The 23,582-nt window shown below is 44.3% G+C and overlaps 1 protein-coding gene across 1 annotated transcript in view; it reads right to left on the bottom strand.

Annotated features, from left to right (window-relative positions):
- Positions 1-23,582, bottom strand: part of snd1 (staphylococcal nuclease and tudor domain containing 1) — a 173,239-nt gene that overhangs the window by 102,630 nt on the left and 47,027 nt on the right. Inside the window, exon 16 of the mRNA XM_080518464.1 lies at positions 12,757-12,866. Within this exon, the coding sequence (XP_080374590.1) occupies positions 12,757-12,866 (110 nt within the window). The remainder of the gene's footprint in view (positions 1-12,756; positions 12,867-23,582) is intronic.

Here is a 23,582-nt window from a genome sequence, read left to right as displayed (position 1 = left end):
TCAAGGACTGCACAGTTCTCGTTGGGTGGGCGACATTTCAAGTGAAAAATGCATAATTTTTACATTTTCATTCCAGGAAATCTTTGTATTTACATGGCAATGTTTTGAAAACTATGCCAATTTTACAGAAACAACAAGATATGCCTAATACTATGTGTTTTCTCCCGTTTCCATGGAGTTAAACAAAAAGTTGTGCTTGCAATGGCTCCAAGCGTCGCAATTTTTGCGTTTTCACTTGAAAACGTGTAAATGGGGCCTAAGAAGGCAGAAATCAGAATGTAGTGGCACAAGTCAATAGTGGCATGCAGGGATGATTCAAGAAGCTTAATGCCCATAGAGTGGCCTCTGCAGGGGGAATTTACCCGCTATAAAAAGGGACAATGGCGTAAGATGTGGCTCAGCTTGCGTGAAGAATAGACACTTTGTGAGTCGAGGGAAATAATTAAAGAAATGAAAGACACCAAAAGCGGAGACAAAGAAAGGTTAGGGCTTGTGATTGGGAGAGGGAAGAGAGGAGAAATGGAGGAGGCTCGGGGTAGAACAGACTTGGCAAGCGTTCACCATCCCACTCGCTTGGCAGCAGAGCCACAAACTGTTTGCTCACAGCAGTACATGCATCTATTAGTATTGTTCCAGGAGATAATAAGTCTGTGTGTGTGATTGCACGCGGATGCACGCGCGCGCATGTTGAGGGTGTCAATTTGAAGCCAAAAGTGGCAAACGAGTTGCGACGAGGTGGCAGACGAACAGTATGGAGAGGTGATCTGCGAGCGCGACGCGTGCGGAAGCGATCGTTTGTCTGTCTGTGGGTGTGTCAGGCTGTAGCGCTGAATGTCAGCGCTATAGAAACAACCAGAGGCCATGGCGCTAACAAGCACACCGGTCCTGACAACCACAGCTGTCATTAGTCCTGGAAGCAAAGAACAGCCTATCAAAACACTATGTGATCGTTCAACATGTTTGAAACTGGCGAGAAATATGTTACAACTTTGACTGTCAAGTGCAGTGATATCTACTAAGTTATTTAAAGTAACGAGAGAGAGTCATGGTGTGATGGTTCTACAGGTCATAAAGAGTGAGCACAGAAATCCTATCGATGAAATATTGAAAGATGGAAGTTTTTAGGCCAGAAGATATCCTAAAAGGAGAGAGGGTCTATGTTTTCATGTCAGGACTTCACACTGACTGTCAAAGTTACCCGCTTGATTCACAGTATGTACAGATAACTTTCACTTGAAACAAGTAAACAGGGCCTGGGGGGTCAGCTTTCTAAAAAATGACCGCAACTGAAATCTAGTCGAGTGTGATCACTTTTTGGACAAGTTCAACTGCACACCTTAAAACAGCTGAAAAACTACATTTAGGAGAGATACTGCTGGCGTTGAGGGCATTTTAAGAAACTGCAGTGCCCCGGACAGCCTTTCTTGGAACTTCCCCTGCAATACACCCCTGCACATTCAAGACAAGCCTCAGCTAGCGGAGGGGTTTAAAGAAACTACATTTCTATGGCTGGCCTCAATTGAAGCAGTGTCTGCGCACACATACACGTAGCTTCCTGCCTGTCGCCCACTTCTGCCATTAGCTTTATCTGTCTGAATTCTAAGCTGAGAGCCCAATCCCCGTTCATTTTCTGAATAGATTTTGCAAGGCTTGTTCTTCCCTTTATGCCCCCGACTGTCCTCTGGGAAACATAGAAAAAGAAGGAGAAGGCGGAGGAGGAGGAGGGTAGAGATGCCGATCGCTGACACAGCCGCCGAGATAGCCTCTCTCTTGTTGGCGAGGGATATAAAGTAATGGGAATGAGAGAGCGGAGGTAGATGGAAGGAGATGCTGAGATGGGGATAAGAGTGCAGGTGTGGGGACGGTGTGCTGGGTAAGCTGGTGAAGGATTACTGCTTCAAATCTCTCCTCTTCTTGGCCTTTATTTGCGGCGCCGTTTATTCAGATCTCGACGAGACTGTATCCCCCCCCCGGCTCACACCGGGCATGGGCAGAATCTCGCAGACGAGAGCCGGCGTAAAAGTCAAAGGGGTAAAAGAAAAGGACCTGACGAGAGGAGATGAGGGGTCTGAGCCGGTGAGCCCTCGACGCAGCAGGGGCCGGGCGTTGACAACTCAATCAGCCGGCAAGTGACAGCCGGCTGAAACAGGCACTCATGTGGGGAGGGGAGGAGGTGAGGATGGTCTGTGTAAACAGCGGTGTGGGTGTGTGTGTGTGTGTGTGTGTGTGTGTGTGTGTGTGTGTGTGTGTGTGTGTGTGTGTGTGTGTGTGTGTGTGTGTGTGTGTGTGTGTGTGTGTGTGTGTGTGTGTGTGTGTGTGTGTGTGTGTGTGTGTGTGTGTGTGTACAGGTGTGAGGCTCTTAAACCAAAGGCGACCTCTTCAGTTCAGACACGGAAAAAGAGAAAATGGGGAGTGTCGGGCAAAAAAGGCGCAGAGACCCCACCGACTCTGTTAATGATGACAGCTGACTTCAAAGTGTGTGTGTGTGTGTGTGTGTGTGTCCCTGTGGTATGCTCTAACCCCACAGCCAAGACAACATCGATGTGTGGCAACTGCTGTGTTGTCAAGGGAACCATTAGCACCGAGAGGCTGGTGTCATCTCTGCACTTGTCTGCGTGCACACACACACACACACACACACACACACACACACACACACACACACACACACACACACACACACACACACACACACACACACACACACACACACACACACACACACACACACACACACACACACACACACACACACACACACAGTTAGTGATAACTAAGAAAATGATTCCTCTTCAAAACTCATACATATATAGATTCCATGTTGTTGGAGGCTGTGAGGAGAGCTTGTTGATGGTTCCTGCAGTGCAATGTAAACATCAACACGCCACCTGTACTACGCCGAATCCATGTGTTTTGACGTATGTGCGGCGGCGGCACAAAGAGAGACGAAATTTGTATTTGTCCGTCAAAACTGTCGATGTGCTGCGCCGTTGTGTTGTCGGCATCAACGGAACGGAATCAATCTACGCATCAATAAAACATAGAGGCCGAAAGCCATTTCCCCGGGCTGGCTCATCAGCGATTCAGCTGACATATGGAGGACGACACAGTAGATGCCGTTTCAAGTATTGTGCAGCGTCGGGTGAGGAGAATGTGGCATTATTCTTGCAAATTTATTGTAGCGAAGCTTCAAAGCCAAAATAGCCCAACAAAAAAAATGAGAGCGCAGAGGGAGAAAAAAAAAATGTATCAAATTGAGGGCAGAATTTATTTGCTGCTGATGAATGTGAACAGACTGTTAATGTTGCCTCCGATGCCAACTGCGCACCATTTTGTTTGAGTGTCAAACAGTGTTCACGTTTAGATAACAGACACCTAGCGGCCAGCCGCTCAGAAGGACACGCGGGAGGAGGGTTTTGCAATTGATGGACGAGCAAAAACGGCATTTTGTCGTCGGCCAAGGCCGAGTGGGGGGGGGGCCAGGGCGAAAAAGAGGTTTGTCAAAGTGCCATGGGGTGATTAGGGGTGTGGAACACGAGGCCAAAACCAGTCGGCGAGAGGCTCCGATCCGGACAAACCACCAAGAAAATGGTACAAACGACACAGATATTGGTGATGCTGCCATGAAAGAAACACCAACAACAAAAACTAACTTTAGCATTAAAGTTGTGTTAGCAGTGCGTGTTTGTAATAAGAAGCATACTTTTTGGACTTAGGTCTTCTCTATTTTGCGCCACTAAAATTGGCTTTATGTTGAAATTGGAGTTGTTTTATTGTTTGGTTTTTGTGAAAAAAATTTTTACCTTTTCATCATGTATACTTTTTACTACAACAAAGAATACAGCTAAAATCAAGATTTAAAGCTTATTATGTGAATATTTCTACAGAAACTGGGCGGCCTGTGGCCCCTTGAACTAAAACGTGTTCAATAGCAATGACTCTTTGGACTCATCTATATATTTGTTTTTCTCAAAGTTATAGAACGTTAAACGTTGAGTTTTACTCTCAGACTGTGTTTTGATCTGCTAATTATAAGTCTAGTTCTAATGTACATGTAAGTATGATGAGAGATTTGTACAACCTCGATGGTAATGATAATGATAATTAGGCCTAACAAGACACTAACTGGTTCAAGACTCAGGCAGCTGCAGCGCTGCCATCCTCAACTGGTTATATTCCGCTTAATAGACAATATCTCATAGCAACGCCAAAAATAATGGCTTTATTTGCGTTCCTCGGTGACCACAGTCTGCGATGCATAGGCAGGTGGAAGAAAGTGTGAAACTGAAACAGGGAGTAGACAAAGCTCCTCTTTATTAGAACAACAGACAGGCAGAAAAGGTTTTAAAAAGGAATAGATAGAAGAAAAGAAGCAAGATAATAGGACAAGTCGCGATAAGCCTATTGACAGAGCCGCGAGCTATCTGGCGTGCGGGCCGTCGCTATTCACAGCTGGACCAAAATCCAATATGTGGTTTGGCTATTTTTCCTTTTTTTGTAAGTCAGAGGGAGCGGAGTGTAACCGAAGAGGGCAAACACAGGCACAGCAAAGACAACAGAAGTAGGTTTTTTTTTTCTGCTCTCATTCCCGCTGCTTCAGTCCCCTTCGAATAGATCCAGAGTTCTACTGTGACACACAGCAATGATTTAACAAAACACCTTGACGCTCAGTGTCCTGTACCAATCGTTTTGGGTTCGGTTGTTTTTGAAAGTATAATCGAAACGTAGCTCCTGTGAGGATGTTGTGTGAGCAGAGAGTTGGAATGTGATAAAAAAAAAAATAAAAGATTCAGGAAGTAAAATGCAAGTGCATGAGAGCATTATACCGCTGGCCTTATTGTTGTGGAAGAGTGCTGCAGTGCCCTTCATGTGCAGGAAACGGCTAAGAGGATTCAGCTGGTCCCCGAGTACAGCGCGTGTCTGCATCTCTGCGCTCGTTGCAGGTTATGCTTATCAGGGTGGACGGCGGACTTGCAAAAACATCACACATGTGCTGTAAAGAGAAAGACACACACACACACACACACACACACTCTAACGCTTGCTCGCTGCAAGGTCGCCCTCGTAAACGAGTTGGCGATAAAGTGGTGAGCAGGTTTCTTCTTTCCTCTCATCTCTCCATCTCCATTCAGGCCCCATCTATCTCTCCGTCACTGCGACGGCGTGAATGCGTTTATGTGGGCCACTCGGTTCACCTTCAGGCTATAATTCACCACTTTCAAGGAACAATGTCGTCCGGCAGTGAAGCTGAAACGCCTCACGCGTACGCGCCGGGGCTGACGAGTACAAACTGCTGCAGAGCTAAAAAGCTGAACTCCACCTGTGACACCAATTATTCCAAAGTATTATGGACACGCTGTCGGGGTGCGACACAATTTATGGCCGACGCGCCGCTGAGGCGAGCGTCGGTCGTGTCGTCGCTCGTACGGTGGCTTTTCAAGGTCAAAATTTGAAATTCCAAATTAAAGCGCCATTTAAATTGCTAAACAGAGCGCTTTGCCAGTTGTCTTGGAGCGACTGTTCTACTCAACCGAGCAACACGCAGAAACATAATTATAGCTCATCATGACACATGACCACGAGAACAGACATGGAACTGGAGCGGCTGATAATTGGATGTCACAGTAAAAAAAAACAACAAAAGCCTTCGATTGGAAACGGGACACAATTCCGAACACAGGTGTGATTTTTTTCCTTTGATTAGTTTACAAGTAATCAAGATTTGTCATTTCAAGGGATATATTTATTGTTTGTTACTCAATTAAAATCATAAAAGCCCCATCTGGGCAGCGCATTACCATCGGATAACCAAGCATATTTTGTTTTTGGCTTCCGTGTGATGGCAAAAAAAAAAAAAAAGGATTAAATAAAAGTACCTGGCCATGCTGCTCAGCGTGTGCCAGGGTTATGAATGGGTTGGGAGAGATCTGGTCCGTGGCTATAAAGCAGCGGTAATCTGGATATGGGTCTGCCTTCTGCACTCGTGGTTTGTTTAACTACAGTACGTGATGGGGAGAAAAGGACCTGAGGGGCAGTTCACCGACGCCACCGTCTGTCTCGCTGACCAGGAAACCACACCATGCATTATTCATTATGTGTACTCCTTCTCTCTCTGTCTGCCTCTCTCTCTCTCTCTCTCTCTCACACACACACACAGACGGCGTCGAAAAGGAAAAGAAATCCAACATAGGTATAAACCTAAATGGCTAATGTGATCAACAAAAACATCATATGAGTGAGTGAGCTGGGTGGAGAGGGGAAGAGACATGGCAAAGTGTGTGAGATCCTCTGCACACGCAATCGACCTCATGCCAAAATAATTCAAGCTTGATTGGAAATCAATGTGTGAGCGTGGAAGATGTGAGGAAATCCGATGCGGTCCTGCGGCCACGAGTGGCAAAATAAGACGTCGCAAAGAGGAGGGGGGGGGGGGGGATCTATGAAGGAGGCAACCTGCATGGCTGTGTGTGTGTGTGTGTGTGTGTGTGTCTGTGTGTGTGTGTGTGTGTGTGTGCAGGAATCCCAAATGATTTGCACTCACCGCAAATGTACAGAGACAAAGAGAAGAAAAGACAGCCTGGTTTAATTACCTGGTTACCGCGTGGTGCCCGTTTATACTGTCGGCAGTAACTTTTATCACGTGTTCACTTGTGGAAAGCAGAATCTTTTCAAGGAGGTATTTGAGTTATTGACGTTTAATTAAAACGCGTATTTGAAGCCGAGAGATCTACGGAGGCAGGCTTTAGTAATATGACTCATCAGCGCTGCAGGTATGGAGGCAACCTGTGCCCACCTGCACCCATGGCAACCCGGCGCACAGCGGCGATCGTGTCACGAGGCCGGTGAAACACAAACCTGACAACGGCTATGGAGGCAAGTCCCCGCGCGCATTCATCAGGCTTTGGCTTTTAAAATGAGCTTGGCGAGCAAACCAAAGCTCAATCGTTGCAAATCTTTTAGACACGTATTCAGAAATTAATTTATAAAACCCTCCACTTTGAAAAAAAGAAGTACGGCCAGTTTCTTCATTCTTGAAGAAGTTCAGATAAATGTTCAAATGGGTTTTCTTATAATTTCTCTTCAATTCAGGATCACCTATCCCCCCCTGAATCAAACATACCAATATATGTATAAAGGGGGTATCTCAGCATTTCCTTATCAATGGATTTATCAATAAAACTGCATCAGAAAAATTCAATCCATAGTTTAACAATGTGAGTGTCAATAAAATACAATTTAAAGGAAAATACTTGATCAGTCTAATAATTTATCCAATTTTCATATCTTGCAATCTTGGCTCATTAATTTACTGATGTTTATGCATTAAGATTCTATTTCTTTAACCCTGTTCCACCTGGAACTCCAGTTTTCACTCATGATGTGAAATTAGTTTGTAAATATAGAAATCAGCCTCTTTTCATGCCTTTTCTTTGACATGCCAACGGATGAGCTCATAACCCACGATTCAAATCGCTCCATGCGATGCAGAGATAAATGCTGGTGAGTAGGCAGCGGAGGCAGTACAGTAAATCAGAGACCACCCAGACTGAATGAGGTCAATAGAACTGACAGGATACGTAGGCGGAACAGTACATCGCATATTACTGTCCACTTAGCCTGCTCTCGTCCCATCTCCACTCCATCCCCCGTCTCTTCTTCGCACGTCCTCTCCCACCTGGCTCGCGGTTACACAACGGCCAAACTCGCAAGTTTCCATCACAAGTGTAGACGAAGACCCCATGTGTACAACGGTGTGCCAGAGAAGTTGGGTGTTTACACGGCAACGTTTCACGAACTCTGAACAGTTTACCTTCAAACGGACGTCCAAAACCCAAAAGGTTTTACTTTTTAACCCTGGGCAGAAATAGTTTACGCAATGATTCACGTTTGACAAATTCCCAGAGCATCAACAGCTTGTCCCTTTAAACGCCGGTCCACCTCAGTTTGACGCAGTCCTCACGCGAACCAGACAGTCCCACTGCACTTGTGTCAGGAACGACGACCGTTCGGCGAGCAGTCTTTAACGAGGCACCGGGAAATCGTTTAAATATTGGTTCACAGACGTACGTCTTATATTCGCGACGGCGGCGCTAAATATGCCCCGCGTCTCGCTGAGTCATCCTTGATAAACACGTCAATGCAGTAGGATTCTCGCGCTCGCCTCCCTCTTGGTTCGCCCGAGCTTTTGAAGTTGCCACCCAAACCCAAGAAAGAAAATCAACCGAGGGGCTCGGTGACTTGAGATAGTGGATTTTTCCCTCAATGGAAGGTGGGAGGTGAGTGAAATTAAACGGAGGACATCAAAAAGAATGAAGGTAAATGTCTGGGGAGCGGTGTTTACCAATGTGTTGCCGTTTCTCCTCAGAATACCGCTCTGCTGTTTTCGGTTCCACGCTGGGAACGGAGCAGTGTCTGTCAGAGATTAACACTACACAGACAGAGCAGGGGGGTGAGAAAGAAAGAAAGGGGAGAGAAGAGAAGAAGGGATAAAAGAAGACAAAACTGATAAACCAAAAAAAAAAGAGGAAGTCTGAAAGTGAGAGAAATCTTTTCACATCCGTCAGAGAACCACCCGAGAGACAGTGAGGGGAAATCAGGGATGGTGGGTGGGTGGGGTGGGGGGGGGGGGGGGGGTTATATATAGAGGAGACAGAAACCAGGGCCTCTCCTTGCTGGATGCCACATTAATTATGCATGTCTGCATCAAGAGAAATTAAAACATTGCTGTGTGGCAGTTTAGGGAGAAACGGAGGGAGGAAACGGTAGGCGAAGAGAGAGGAGAGCTGAGAGCAAATGTCAGTCACAGATTTAAAAGTGGACAACGAAGACGTCAAGGGAGTCGGGAGACGGACACAAAGGAGTGGATGATGAGAAAATGGAAGGAAGGAGGGGAAAAAACAGAGAGAGAGAGAGAGAGAGACGATTAGCCAAAACAGACCAAAACAGACAGAAAAGAGAAGAGCGTGCACCCAAACTCAATTTCAAAGGACACAAGAAAAGGAAAACTGCTAATTACAGGGTAGTGAAATACGGAAGAAGAAGAAAAAAAAAAAGCCACGCATCCAGGTCACTGAGTCAACATGTCATCAGATCAACAAAGCCGCAAAAGAGAGCTCAAAATGGCTGTCAAGCAGCAGAAGCGAGGGAAAAGGAAAAAAAAAAAAGACTTCACAAATGCAAATGAACATGCCTCCGTACCCCGAATCAAATGTGATTCACGTGAGGCCACCTGAGGAACATCTTGTAGAGCTGCCGCAATCAAACGCTATTCAGAGACGAATCAACAGCAGAATCTGATGCTAATGAAATCAAATGATCCATATTCATGTCAGATAGTGACACACCTCGATAGCGTGATTCACTTTCACTCGCTCTGCTGGAGAGGAGGATGGATCAAAGACGCACTTTGTGCTTTCTGTCCATCATTTTCTCCATTTTACACACTTTTTTTTCTTTTTCCTACTGTGAGGATTTCATGTCTGAACTCGTCGGGCTCATTTTTCCTACGTCAGTTCAACTAAAAGGATGGGTGCAGTTGAAGGGAAAAGAACTGTGGTTCATTTAAATTGATGTAAAACAAGCTGAGAGCAACTTTTAATTTTCACGTCCCAGAAACTGAAACCTTCGGCGAATATTGTTGTGCCGGAAATTATTGTACAACCGACAGTCAATTGAGCGGCCATGGAACTATTCACATTCGTCGGGTGAACCTGAAAGGACGCCCCCACCCACCTACCTGGACTTGACTTGCTATACATACATGAATGGATTAAAATTCAAGAATCAAATTCAGTCCATTTGTGGCCCAACTATGTAATTCCAAGGGAACTCAGATTTATGAAGAGAATCACTAACCCCCCCCCATATGATTCTGAACATCCTTTTTTTAAATTATTATAGCAAATGAAAGGTAACAGATTTAAACAGGACTTATACATACAGAGGTCATTAAGCATTTTTTCCCCAATTCAAATTCAATTTGCACCTAAAAGGACGCACCTAAAAATAAAACTTAAGGTAAAATGTTTTTTTTATAAATACAAATAAAAAACATATAATAAGAACAAGAACAAGAACAAGAACAAGAAGACGACAATTAAATAGAATAAAAAATAATGATCATAATGAATATATGAATAGATAAAAATTCCAAAAAATAATACAAGTATAAAAATATAATGAAAATATATGAATAGATAGAAGTGAGGGAGATATTAGTTTGAGGACAATGAAGTGTTCAATGAAGCAAAATAAGACATAAAATGCTGCCATTTTCCCAAAAAAGATCTGTGAGTACTGCCTCCGACACAATGTGTGATCTTTTCTAATTTTATGAAGGACATGACGTCGGCGAGCCGTTGACTGCAAGGTGGTGCAAGAGGAGCACTTTCTTAGCTTGCTTGAAATACGCCTTTTAGTGAGCCACGGCATCGCTTGAACAAGCTTGTTCATTTTGACGACATGCACTTGCTCTCACCTCCTGAGCCGAGCGTTCTCGTGAGGAACTCAATCCGGTTCCACCGACAGGGGGCCGCGTAACATTTACGCTACGGTGCAACTCTCTTCCAGCATGGTCTGCCAATGCAGAGTTGCTGCTATTATTTTTTTTTTTGGGGGGGGGGAGCAATCGTTTTTTTTTTTTTTTTGCTTTTTGTTTTTCTAAACGACAGCTTCATACACACACGTCTGTGTTCACATTAGAGCAAACAGCAGGTCAGTGCAGCCAGCCAAGCAGCCCCCACACCGGGTCCAAAACTCATTATATGGTTCGGTCCTTGCCTACCAACTCCCACCTCCCTGTGAAAAGAAAAAAAAAAATACACACACACACAAAAAAAAAAAAAATACAAATAAAAAATTGCCGACACCATCGATGACTGGCAAGGGAGAAAACGTGTGAGCGAGTCTGTGCGTCAGAGCATGCACGGACGTGCGTGGTAGCAAAACGCTCGATTTTAATCGGCGAGCATGCAGGAACCGCCGAGGACGGAGTGGCAACGTGTGTTCGCAAACTTCAAACTGTGCATTTTTGAGCAGGCACATGTTCAAAGTGTACGTTCGGGTGTATTTGTTACAAGTGTTCTGCGCGAAAGGGGTTTGCAGCGACATCAGTGAGGCGCCCATGTAGTCCGTGTCCGCAGCACTTTCCAAACATAATCAATGTGGCTGGCTTGCTCCGTACGTACGCTCCGTCATACACACCAACGCTCATCCACCTGCAGTTCTGGCAAAGGTTCCATTTCCATGACAATTAAAGCCTGCAGGACAGTGGAGTCAGCCACCCAAAGCAAAAAAAAAAAAAAAAAAGCCCTTTAGAAGGGAGATAGCAATGGAGCAGGAGACTAAAAAAAGAGGAAGCGGGGTGGTGTGGGGGGGTGTGTGGCCTGGATAAGTGGTGGCAGGATTATAGCTAGTTCCATCATGGCTTTGGTCCGTTCACTGCTTCTTATAAAAACCTATTAGCATGTGAATGAACAGGCGCACAGTGGATGGAGTTTTCTAAAGCCCAGGAGCACCGATCCACTATCAGGTGAGCTTTCCGTAAACTGGGAATAAGCTGTGGAGGATGGTCTGTGTGTGTGTGTGCGCGTGTGTGTGTGCGTGTGTGTGTGTGTGTGTGTCTATTCTGGGAGGCAGTTTATTTGATTGGGCCCCACCCTGACCTGGCTATGCGATAAGATGTGACAGTGCACTATAATCATAATAACTGCTGTAATAAAGCTTATTTGGGAGTAAACAGTTTGATCATCCTAATAAAATCAGTGGTCCGATCTTTGTACAACATTGTCTTGACAGTATAATACGGTGGCAGTTTGTTGGATGCGAGCAACATTAGAGAGGAACTGGGAAACTTTCCACAAAAAGCCTGCCTCGTCTTCACCGATCCACATTCAAGTGATACTTGATTTGGTTATCCAGGTCTGAATTTAAGACTGGAAGCCCAAGACTCTCGGTTGAATAATCTAATGGGCTGCAGAACGACAACAGAGGGGCGTCAGAAACAACAAGAACATGCAGAATGCTCTCAGAAAACTGAGTCAGTCAAATGCCAAGTGTGCAAAATGAATTTTCTGATTATAAAAGCGAGCTTGGGAGCGATACAAGACTCAATACAAGTATTGGAGGTTGTTAAAAGGCCATTCTTCGGCTTTAAAATGCATCTCAAAAGCGTGAGATGGCAGCAGTGATGTCACACTACGGTAGGAGCAGGCGAAAGAACAGCACAAGACGGCAAAACAAGAAATGTATGCAAAAAAAAAAAAAAAAAAAACAGGCTGCAGGTCCAATAACCTATAAATTGCATATCAGGTAACCTCTGAAAAGTTATGTATAAGATATATGTGCAAGATTCCCAGTCAAAAAAAAAAAGTAACAGCCATTTAATTCCAGGCATATATATCCTCTTTATGTAATAAAATTAAGTGGATGTATTCATTAAAAAACCAGATCGCGTTGTCTCGTATTTTAACCTGAACGGTTTGTCTTTGAGAAGAGTATCAAAGATACTCAACAAAAGGCAGTAGAGGCCTTCTGCTTCGCTTATCTTTGAACTAAACCTGACCCCCAAGCCCAAAGCAAACCAAGCCCAGCTTGAGCGTGGAAGTGAAACGCGGCGGAACGAGAGCCAAGATGTAAACTAACAACATTAAAATGCAATGCAGCAAAGGGAGAGCCACAATAGATGATCAGCATGGTCCCCCCCCCCCCCCACCCCCACCCCCCCACACACACAACTTGTTGTGCCAGGTTGCTTACCTCTCTCTGCAGCACCAGCTCTTTGGTGAACAGCATGGCCTCGTCGCTGAAGGGCTCGGCCACCTGCATCCCCCCGGGCAGATTCCTGGAACTGCGTGGGCATTCGATACCTGAGCAGAGAGGACGACATGGCAGCAGTTAAGAGGTTGATCGAAACAACGGCAGGATACCTGAAAGAAAGAAATAAATCGGCTTTCATGTGGCTCGTCTGAAATAACACTGGAGTCAGACGAACACAAGTTTGGAAAGCGATTCCTCAAGACGCCACATCAACTCTCAACAGGTGGAGGTCAAAACTGCTGAACAGCTCAACCGTCACATGTACCAAATGCATAATTGGTGGGGAAAAGGTCAGTTCTCGGTGCAGGAATGCCTTTTGTGTAACCTACTTTCGACTGAATACGAGGCTTCGTGAGATTTGTGTCTTTCGGAGCCTTTGACATTGACTTTGGTAGCTATTCAGAGCCTCTTTCATGGCGTACAGGTGGGAATGGATAAGCTTCGGGGCAGAGGTGGGAGAAAGAGGAGTGAGTGGGTTTAAAAGCACTCCGAGACTGCGGAGTTCCTCCAAGCTGCCCTGTTCGGGAAATATCCTCCGATAAAAGTGGATATGTACATGACGGTGATCCTGCATTTTGAAAAGGAACGCGCATGTGCTCGTGGGAGTGCGAGCGCCGATGTTGAGACGTACCCAAGGTTTAAGATACGCACAGAGTGAACGCTTGCTTGTCGAGACAATAGAGGTGGAGCACTCGCAACGGAAACACCCTCCTCCTCCTCCATCGGCCTCAGTAGGAAAAGCACTCAGAACGGAGGGAAGAAGTTTATCTGCTGTCAGCTCGTTCGCTCCAAATTAATAAGCAATTAAGTCGCTTCGCTGCCACAAATGTGTCCAAACAAGCGGGGCTGCTATTGTATTGTTTTATGCCGACTAAACTAATGATAGTTTCAGTTGGGAGTTCGAGCCGCCAGCATTGTGCTAATAAAGCAACCACTCTCTCTCTCTCTCTCTCTCTCTCTCTCTCTCTCTATCAGGATCCTTCTTTTCCTCTTTGACTGTAAGTTTAATTTAATGAGCTTCACCGGCATGGCAGATATAACGCCTCAGGACGGACTCACAAATATATGACACGCAATTCTAATCCGAACTGTTGCGGCATCTTGGTGACTCGTGGTTAGCGCGATCATCTCCCTGTATGACGGATGTCATTACTGGTTATTGTTCGCTTTGTTTACGTCCTCGGCGTGTTTTGCGCGAGACGCGTTTATTGGCATGTTTGCTGATGCAATTACTGCTGACAAGTACAAAACTTGGGACCAACGCCTTGTAGATTCGCGGGATTAAAGGATGGAATTATAGTCTGGGGTATTTAAAGTTTTTGTTTTTACAATTGTTTGGTCTTAGTGTGCCACTTGTACCTCAAAGAAAACCCATCAAAATCTTTTGTCAAACTGATTTACATGTTTCCAAAGTGTAATATTTTGGCAGCAAATATCTGGATTCAACAGATTCCCGGGAAATAATTTTGTGTTTTAACTTTTCGCAGAAAGGTTGAAACTGGTTATGTAATTTGAGTGGAGCAAGCCAAAAGTCGGACCACCCATCGCTTGTTATTCTATTACAATGAAGCAGCTAACCTTAATCGCGAGCCAGCGATTGTTTCCTTGTATGATTTTCCGACGGTGCCGAAAGCGCCAAGTGGTTTTTCTCGCTCCTCTTTGTTTTTGTACTTTTTGTTCCCGACGCGGCCATGTCTGTCCCGTTTATGAGAGAAAGAACAGGAGACATCAGCGTATTCACACTGGCGGGGAAGGGAAGAGGACCCGGGAAAGGCGAAACGAGGCCACAGGACAGTCAGCACCCAGGAGCTATTAAGAACTGTTGAGTCAAGCTTCTGTAAGACATAAAGGTCTACGGCGCACAAGGGCAAGCTTATAAATCACATGTAATTTCTTTCTTTCTTTCTTTTTTTTTTAACTGTAAAGTTCATTGAGCAGCCTCGAAACATGGGTCATAATCATGAAGATTTGTGTCTGCGTTGAAATCTTAAAAAATAAGGGACATTACGAGATTTAGTTCGACTCGCATGAATGCAACATGGGAAGCATGTCAGGCGTCGTTTTCAGAAGCCATGTCATCATGTAAACGTGCAACTTTCTGGCAACGATCAGGCTCCATCTCCATGCAGACGGCGCGAGTAAGAGTGTCATGACCGTTAGTCCATATTCTCCTGGGGCTTGGTCGTTCTATAATTGAGATTCACATGTGATCGCAATCCAATTATGTTGTCTGTCTATAAGAATGTCTCTGAACTTAATGTTTATAACAATGTTTTCTGCGCACTTCAAAAACATTGATTGGGGCTGTTGGAGTCGACCTATTTTACTATTCTATTGCATCACTGATACTTGTGTTTCAGCACAGTATATTACACCCTCCTTTGGAGTTTTAAATGTATGTATGTATGCATGCTTGCATATATATACATTCATGCAGGCATATATGTATATATATGCATGTGTGATATTGCAACACATTTATGTTTTATGCTGCAACACAAATTGCCCTACGGGGACACAAATAATTTATTCGGATCAAAATACTACATTTTTGAGTTCCAGCTACACGCGGGTTAGCGTTATTAAATATCATCGTAAATATTCAATATTTCACACCTGTGAAGATGTAAATAGTGTAATAGAAATCTATTGTGATTAGTAAATTGCGAAGCACTTGGTGAACAGAGATAGAATATTGTTGGAATTTCAGGTTCTTCCTGTATTCTTCCTTAATATATTAATACTTTGCAGCATTAAAACCAAGAGATACTTAGCATTCTAGTTATTTATATATCATAATGCCCTTATTTACTGGTCAGGCCCACTTGGGATCAAATTGCACTGTATGTTGCCCCTGAAGCAAAATGAGTTTGATGCAGAGAACAATGAATATTTACAGCACAAAGTCTATTAAATATTGTTTAACTAAGCCATCATGAATCTAAATAAAGCGTCCAGTTAAGCCAAGAGGGGAGAAGGTGGTGGAGAAGGAGGAGACACCGGTGGCTGAGATCCTTTGGAAGTATTTATAGAAGTGGACCAGGACAGTGCTTCCACATGGGACAATGGCGCTACAACACTGCCAGAATAAAGAGGAGAGATGAGGGACGCAGACGAGAGGAGGAGTAAATACTGCACACTGTTGGCTAAAACTGCTCTGTGAAGTAATTGCAGAGGGGGAGATATTTGAGTTTCTGCTTGGGTTGGCCGGAGCGACGATAAGGGCTGGAATTGTGTTTTTTCCCTGAGCATAATCCACAGAAAAGACGTCTCGTGAATGTAATACATAAAGAGTGTAATTGTATGGCCCACACAATGCAAAGGGCTTTAGAGGCCCACAGGAGAGACTCTTCGTAAGTCAGCCAAAGCTCTTTAAATATGTAAAAACATCCTCAAAATATGTTATTACACAAAGGAAAAAGGGATTTGTGGACCAAAAAAAGAAGAAAAAAAATGATGTTTTAGTAGGTCAAATATTAATGTAATAATCCTCAATGAGAAGTCCCATAAAATAAGTCAGAGACTTATCTGCAGTCCCACGCTTGCGCGCTCTCCTTAAATGACCAAACTGCACTGCCACTTACTGTAGCCACTTCCCTGCAGCATTTAGACCGAGGCAGGGAGTCACTTAGCGAGGCCAATTTTAACCTGCGCCGTGATGTAACGCAGGCCTGACACCGGGATAAACATCTGGGTCAGACTCGAGGATATCCATCTCATCTGATCTCGGAGACGGACGAGACATGCACTCATCGTTCCGACATCGTGCCTTTTAAACTCCGTCCGTAACGATTTAATAAGTGCCAGTAGTGGCTGCAACATTTGAATAAAGACATGAAATAACCTATTTATGTTGTTCTCAAATCCTCACACCCAACTCCAAAGAGCATCATTTATTACAACTGCAAGTTTGGAGCATTCCCTCCCCCTCATGTCCAAGCCATGCGGCTTATTTCTTCCTCTCTGCAGCGCGTTTGTCCCACAGCATTTTAATCTGCGATACCCGCTCTCCCCTCTTCAGCTCACACCTTTATCACTCAGTCATGCACACATGCTTCAGCTCGCTCATCCTCCATCTGGACAGCTCCTCACAAATTCCTCGCAGTGCTCGTCTTTCTCCCACCATCGCGCTCAATAACGGTCAAGTGTTGATACACATACTCCTCAAATCAATGGAAGAAGAGAGACGAATCGCCTTACCTGTGGTTTAAACAGACACCCTTCCAATAGAGCTGTTGCATACGTGCAATTCTTATGATTTTTTTTTTTTTGACCGATTCTGCACTGCCAGGGAAAGGTGCTGAATGTTATCTCATTTCGGAGATAATGACTTCTATTCAGATTAAACAAGCTTGCCGAAGATCGCGACCAGGATGCGGATGTGCAAATTTCCAACTCGCCTCGTTCATCCAATTTCAGTTGCCTCAGCATGTTCATTATTTACAACCTGGACAGGATTAATGACTACAGAAAAAGGCGAAAATGCACGCGTTCATACTTTTAGTCATTAGGACTAAATACATTTTTTCTTAAATGCAAATACACATGTGACACAGGCACCATGTAAATTTGTCATCGCGCAGTGATCTACATTTTAGTTAGAATTCTTCCCACAAACCAAAACCAATTAGATGAAGCCATACACATTCACTTGCCAGAAGTGGCTTCTCTTTCCTAATACATTTTTTTTTTTTTATTCTTTGTAATTGAATGTGCTTTCAGTTGACCCAACATATGGAAAACAAGATTGAGTCGACCTCTCTTCCTCGGCTACCCAATGCAGATAATAAGCTTCATCTCTTGGAAATCGGGGGATGGTGCCAATGAGGTCGTGGCGATGCATTAGTGTCGCTACTGCAATCTACACACATATATATCATGTCGCAAACTCCTCTGCTAATAATGTGCATATTGATTAGACTCCTGCATTTTTACTCATAACCCACCAGACACTTTTGCTCTTGCTGTTCGGTATGTCTGCAGGTATAAAAGGAAACTTGCGAGATGCAGGCAGCTCGGTAGGAATGCCATTAGTGTCTTTTTTTTTTTAAGTGTTACGAAGTTACTAATTCTTGATTTTTGACAGGCTGTTGGCAGGATATAATTAGCACAGTGACAGGCAAACAAACAAACTAGAGGCAGGGAGGGGGGGTGTGTGCGCGCGCGTGTGTGTGTGTTCAGCTCCTGCACTTACTTCATAATGCTACCATCTTAATAAAATGTTCTTGTTAATCTCTACCACATAACCCTGTATACAACTGCGCATCGACTGTCCTCTACTTGCCATCCACCCAATAGCTGCACATGCAGACAATTTTAACAATCTAATAAGTTCTCAGCTGGCTACACCATGTGACAAATCGGATAAACTTGAGGCCACAGCGTGAAGTTTGCCGTGTGCAGATTACATGGTGAAAACCCAAGTCGAGTTTGGAGAAAAATACCCACAAAAAGAGATTCGGAAGCAGTCGTGGCTCAGAAATTGGAATACCAAATTTGCAAAGGGGGGCTTGAAGTAAGTACTTGTTGGCATCAATTTCCAACAAAACACACAACAAAACAGGTCGGAGCAGCCAAGATCACCCAAAATATTCAACACTGTCCGAATTTTATCACAGGTTGTCTTTGGTCGCAAGGGATGCACGGGGAGTCATTTCTAGGGAAGATGGAAAAATCCTCAGACTCTATGACCATGTCTCTGTTTTATCCTCTCAATCCATCTTTCTGCCTCGCCGTCATCTCACCACAGCCTTCTAATGTAAGGCCTCATTACCTCAGACAACGTCGGGTCTGTTCCTCAAACGCACAGCGATTTCTCGGGCAAAGCTATCCGATTTGTGTGGGAAAATGTCTAAATTAAGAATCTTTCATTCAGGTGACGAACATGCAAAAATCTCGCCGTGGCACGAGGAGGTGGTGTCGACGTCGATATTTTTCCCCCTGGAGTCCGAGTGCAAAAAAAAAAACTGGGTGGCACTTTCACTGCAGCAGAATAATGCAGCATAATCCATCATTTATTTATATCTCATGCACAGCAAAATCACTTTGTTATTTATCAAAGTAAAATATTAGTCGTGGGCAAGACGCTTCCGCCTCTCGTGGAGACACTCAACGGATGTGGAGGATGATTGATTTGTCTATAGGCCGATGCGGCTTGTAGACCGTTTAGTTTTAAGATTACGGCGCACAACGCGGCAAATTCACAACAAAATAAGTTACCGCCTGAAACTTAATGTGTCTTCTTTCACAAGCGGCTTTATTATGCAGCAGGGGCTTTGAAATATGTCTGAACGGACTAAAACTAGCCGGGTTTGTGAGAGATGTGTGAATCCTAATGACATGTAGTGCTAAAGTCCCACATTAGAACGCTTTTATATTGAGGCCGTAAGTGCCAGATATATTTATTGGCTTGCTCTCTTACAAACTTTTCTTTTTTTTTTTTTGCACTGGGACAAAAAAATTTGGGGCTCCACTTCTCCAGCGTCTGCCCTCACACAAAATCGGGTGTGTACTGGTGTGTGGGTGTACCCACACACACACACACAGAAATCAAAAATCAGACAAATGGCACTAAGCCACCCACTGCATGAGGGCTAATGCTCCGTGCTGACACTGTAAATCTTTGTGTCCGAGTGATGGGTGTTTCATCTTTCTGACAGTCCTCTGCTCGACGCACCTCACCGAGTAACTTTGAAAGTTCACCTCACCTGCCGTGGCCTTCATTTCAAACTCCCGTCAAAGGAATTGAAGCCAATAAACTTTTACAGTCTTCTCACCGCTTGATTCGCCCTCCCCATCAATATGCCTTTAAACCCACATACTTCACATCAATTGTAACTTTTTTTTTTTTGTTTTTTTGGGGTCTCCTCTTTTTATATCCCGTTTCTTTTGCAATCTGTCCTTTTGGCCTCTGCATCTTTTACTCCTGCGCGGCCTTTCATCGCCCTCACTGCAGTCTTCCAAACAACCTTCCTGAGTAACACCCCTTGCCTTTTCTTCAAGACGCAGGACATCTCCTTTTATCCTCCGTCTCACTTGCGCATGGAAGTGACACTGCAGAGGCCTGCGAGTGGAAACAAGAAGAAAGGGAAGGTGATGCAGGCAGAGAGTAAAAGGGAACTACCCTTCAACTCCTGAGGCACAACCTCCGGCCCCTCTTTGAAGCCGGGGCTTCTCCGGCTGCTGGACCCTCTTGTTTCCCTTGTTTTCATCCATCAAGGAAGACTCCGGGAAAGGAAGGAGACGGTAAGGCTTTGAGGTTCCTCACAAGACGCAGTACGGTGTTAAATCAGGACAAACGATACCACTAAATCAGTAAAATATACATGGGTGGCAATGCATGCTGGGCGTTCAAATTCAACGATGCCTGCGTGGTGTTTCAGTGTTGTGATTACGCCTTGCAGGGTTGTAGCATTCCTTGCCAGGGGATCCTCATTTGCAGCGTTACTGCAAACAATTTGTTCTTCAATGGCCTCCCACAACATTGTAAAAGAATAAAACATTTGGCCGAGCTCAATGCAGAATGAAGTAAATACAGTCAAATGAAACCGGTGACTAATGCAGCACTTCTTTTTGAATCTATTGGTTTGTGTTTTGTTTTGGTTTTGTTTTTTTGCCTGTGCGTAGTCGATGTTTACCCGGCACTCGATGCAAACCGCAGAAGAGGACTCCACTCTCTTCAACCTTATTATGACATGAAGGGGGTGTCAAACAATGACGCTTAGCCTTGTGAAGGCATTAAAAATAAAAGTTGCAAAACCAAAGCATTACTGTTGCATTGTCAAGAAGCACAGCAACAATTTGTCTCATTTGTGCTTGTACAGAATGTTAAACAATAGATTTTACTCATTTTATTGCCTTTATCTGAATACACCGTGATCCAGCATCAGATCCCTCCCCCCCCCCCCCCCCCCCCCCCTCATCTCTGCAACTCCAAGTGGAATAAAGCGGGATTTAACAAACACCGCGAGACACATTCCCTCCAAAATGCTCTGCACGCATTATGTATGTGTATTCCCCCTACGGATAACTGTTGGACCCACTGGGAGTGTTACATTGTGTACAATAATGACAGACCTATTTGAATAACTGCTCAACACAACTTATATTCTGTCAACTATATGCAATAGCTTAAAGAAAACAAAATGTCCGGAGGGCGTCTGTCATTTGAAACGCAGATAAACACTAAAGGCCCAGAGCGGCCATTTATCCTACGTGTCATTTTAAACACAGCCTATGGTGTCGATGGGTGAATAAAACATGGGAAGATAACTTTGACGGGGAGCGGGGGGGGGGGGGGGGGGGGGGGGGAGTGGAAGAAGATAGGGAGCGCTTGGAGATTAGAGGTAGAGAGATAATAAGGGGTTGTCTTTGTGCCTAAGGGTGTTGTTTCGTGTATGGTTAAAGGTTTGACATCAGTTATCACGCACGCACGCACGCACACGCGCGCGCGCGCGCGCGCACGCACACACACACACACACACACACACACACACACACACACACACACACACACACACACACACACACACACACACACACACACACACACACACACACACACACACACACACACACACACACACACACACCAGACGGGACTATTTTATCTCATAAACATAAAGAAAAGCATAAAATGATATGATAGGAAAAGGCACATACACATTCCTGCAGGGGAAAAACTGAGTAGAAAAGAGGTTAAACATAAGGGGGTCATTTGTATCAATCACTATTATTCCTGACTGGTGTGTGTGTACTAAAGTCACCTCAATTCTGACACACGAACAATCTGATTAAATTCATCCCCAGTGTGGATTTAACCACTTATTAATAATGTTTGATTGAATAAAATCAATTCAACATTTAAGCGTGAGTAAACACATTCTCTCGCGCACCTGATGAAGATTTCTGCATGTGCGTCTGCATTTGGCACTCTGATTAAGGTTGAATGTTAAAACACAAAAGCAGCACAGGGAAATAATTAGATGGTCGTATGTGCAGATTGCCGACTGGCCAGGGTCGTGTCAATACATCATGTAACAGGCAGTGTGTATTTAAATAAAAGAGAAAAAAAAACTTAATTACAGAAACCATCAGTGGAGAGCAAAGACAATCAGACGCAAAATTAGAAAATTAATTATTGCCTCAGTGATTCAGCCACGCGGGTTGTTTGGGAGGAATATATGGTGTTTGTGTGACAGGAAATGAAGAGGGACTGTGCGGCTGGCAAAACGTCCGACTGAAATGGAGATGGATGGAGGCGCACTCTGATTGCAACAATGACAAAGAGTATCATCCGTTGTGGAAAGGGCTCAGCCTTCTTGCCATTCCCATGGTCCGGGAGCAAGTGCAAATCATTGCTGGCTGCCAAAGATACAGTCTCAGTGTTTTTATTACTAGTACAAAGTGTCAAGACAGTCGAGGAGCCGAAACAAATGACTGGACCTGCTATCAAAGAGTCTGTATTTCATCCCATCTGCATCTCGCAACCAAACTTCGTACCGTTGTTTTCTCACACTGAAAACGGGTAGAAATGATTGGACATATTTCCCTGGGAGGCTGCAAACTAACACGTACCGCCATTCCACCAATACGACGATCATATCTTTCAAGCTGTGAAGACTGTCGCTTGTGATAGCCCGCGAGTCAACACGCGGTGTTCATGTCGAGTCGCGGGATATGTTTCGTTTGCTTTTATTCGCTCCAAAACGTCCGAGGCCGACTCTGATGTTTGAGAGTGAATGAAATCACATTCGTTCGGCTGAAAAGCAGGAATCAACAAGCGCTTGAAAGTCAACTAAAAAGATAATGAGCTGGATTTACTTCTCGGAGAATCTCAGTGATGGCAGTTGTTGGCACATTTGCCTGACAATGACAATTATTGTGGCCTTTTTCTGAAAAATCTAAATCAATTAGTGTGTGTTTTAATGTTGGATGACTTGGATGAGGTGGCGAAATTGTCCTAATAAAGCTCTGTTTAGAAGAGGTTTTCAAAGAGAAAACTGAACATTTCTGCATTGTTTTGGGTGTCCGATTACATAACGGTGCCCCCGAGGTGGAACTTTTTGAGAATGCCGTTTCATAGGGATGGGGAGGGATAAGATTCATACAATTCCTATTCCATTTCCAATTCAGCTTAACGATCCAGTTCTTTATGGATTATCTTAACGATTCTCATTTGGAAACAAAACCTACAGAGGACGGGCTAATGTTGCCACTGCTGCAATTCACTCTGGAGCAGATTCCCATTCTTGGTGTTTCATGACAAAAACTGTGTCTCGACATGCAAACTATATCATTTTCAGCATTTCTGTCACTTTAAAGGACATTGTCCTCACAACGCTGTCGTGTAAACGGAGTATGAGGATGGAAGAGTGTGGCTGGTGTTGACTTGTGACCTGTCCAAGGTGTACCCCAGGTGTGATAAAGAGACAGAAGACGGACGGATTTTATTGTTCCTGGGGAACCTTGCGCATTTTACAGCCGATTAACTGGCGAACCTGTCGTCTGTGCCTCCTATTTGACGAGAACAGTTTAACAAACAAGCTCGGGTAGGAAGAACAAGCAGGCTGTTGTTGAATGCCAAACGATACAACTTTAAATTCAGAGAACATACAGAGCTTTCATAGTTTGACCTTTTGCAACACTAAAGAACAAAAGGTTGGAACAAAGTATCTTCTGCACTTCAGCAATAAAAGAAATTACCAAACTCAAGACGGTGTTAAAAAAAAACCAACAACCTGACAACAATTGCCGATACACTGGAC

The sequence above is a fragment of the Blennius ocellaris genome (assembly GCF_963422515.1).
Source record: "Blennius ocellaris genome assembly, chromosome: 22".
NCBI classification, from domain to species: domain Eukaryota; kingdom Metazoa; phylum Chordata; class Actinopteri; order Blenniiformes; family Blenniidae; genus Blennius; species Blennius ocellaris.
Note: the sequence above shows the minus strand (reverse complement) of the source record. Positions and strands in the feature narration are given on the sequence as shown.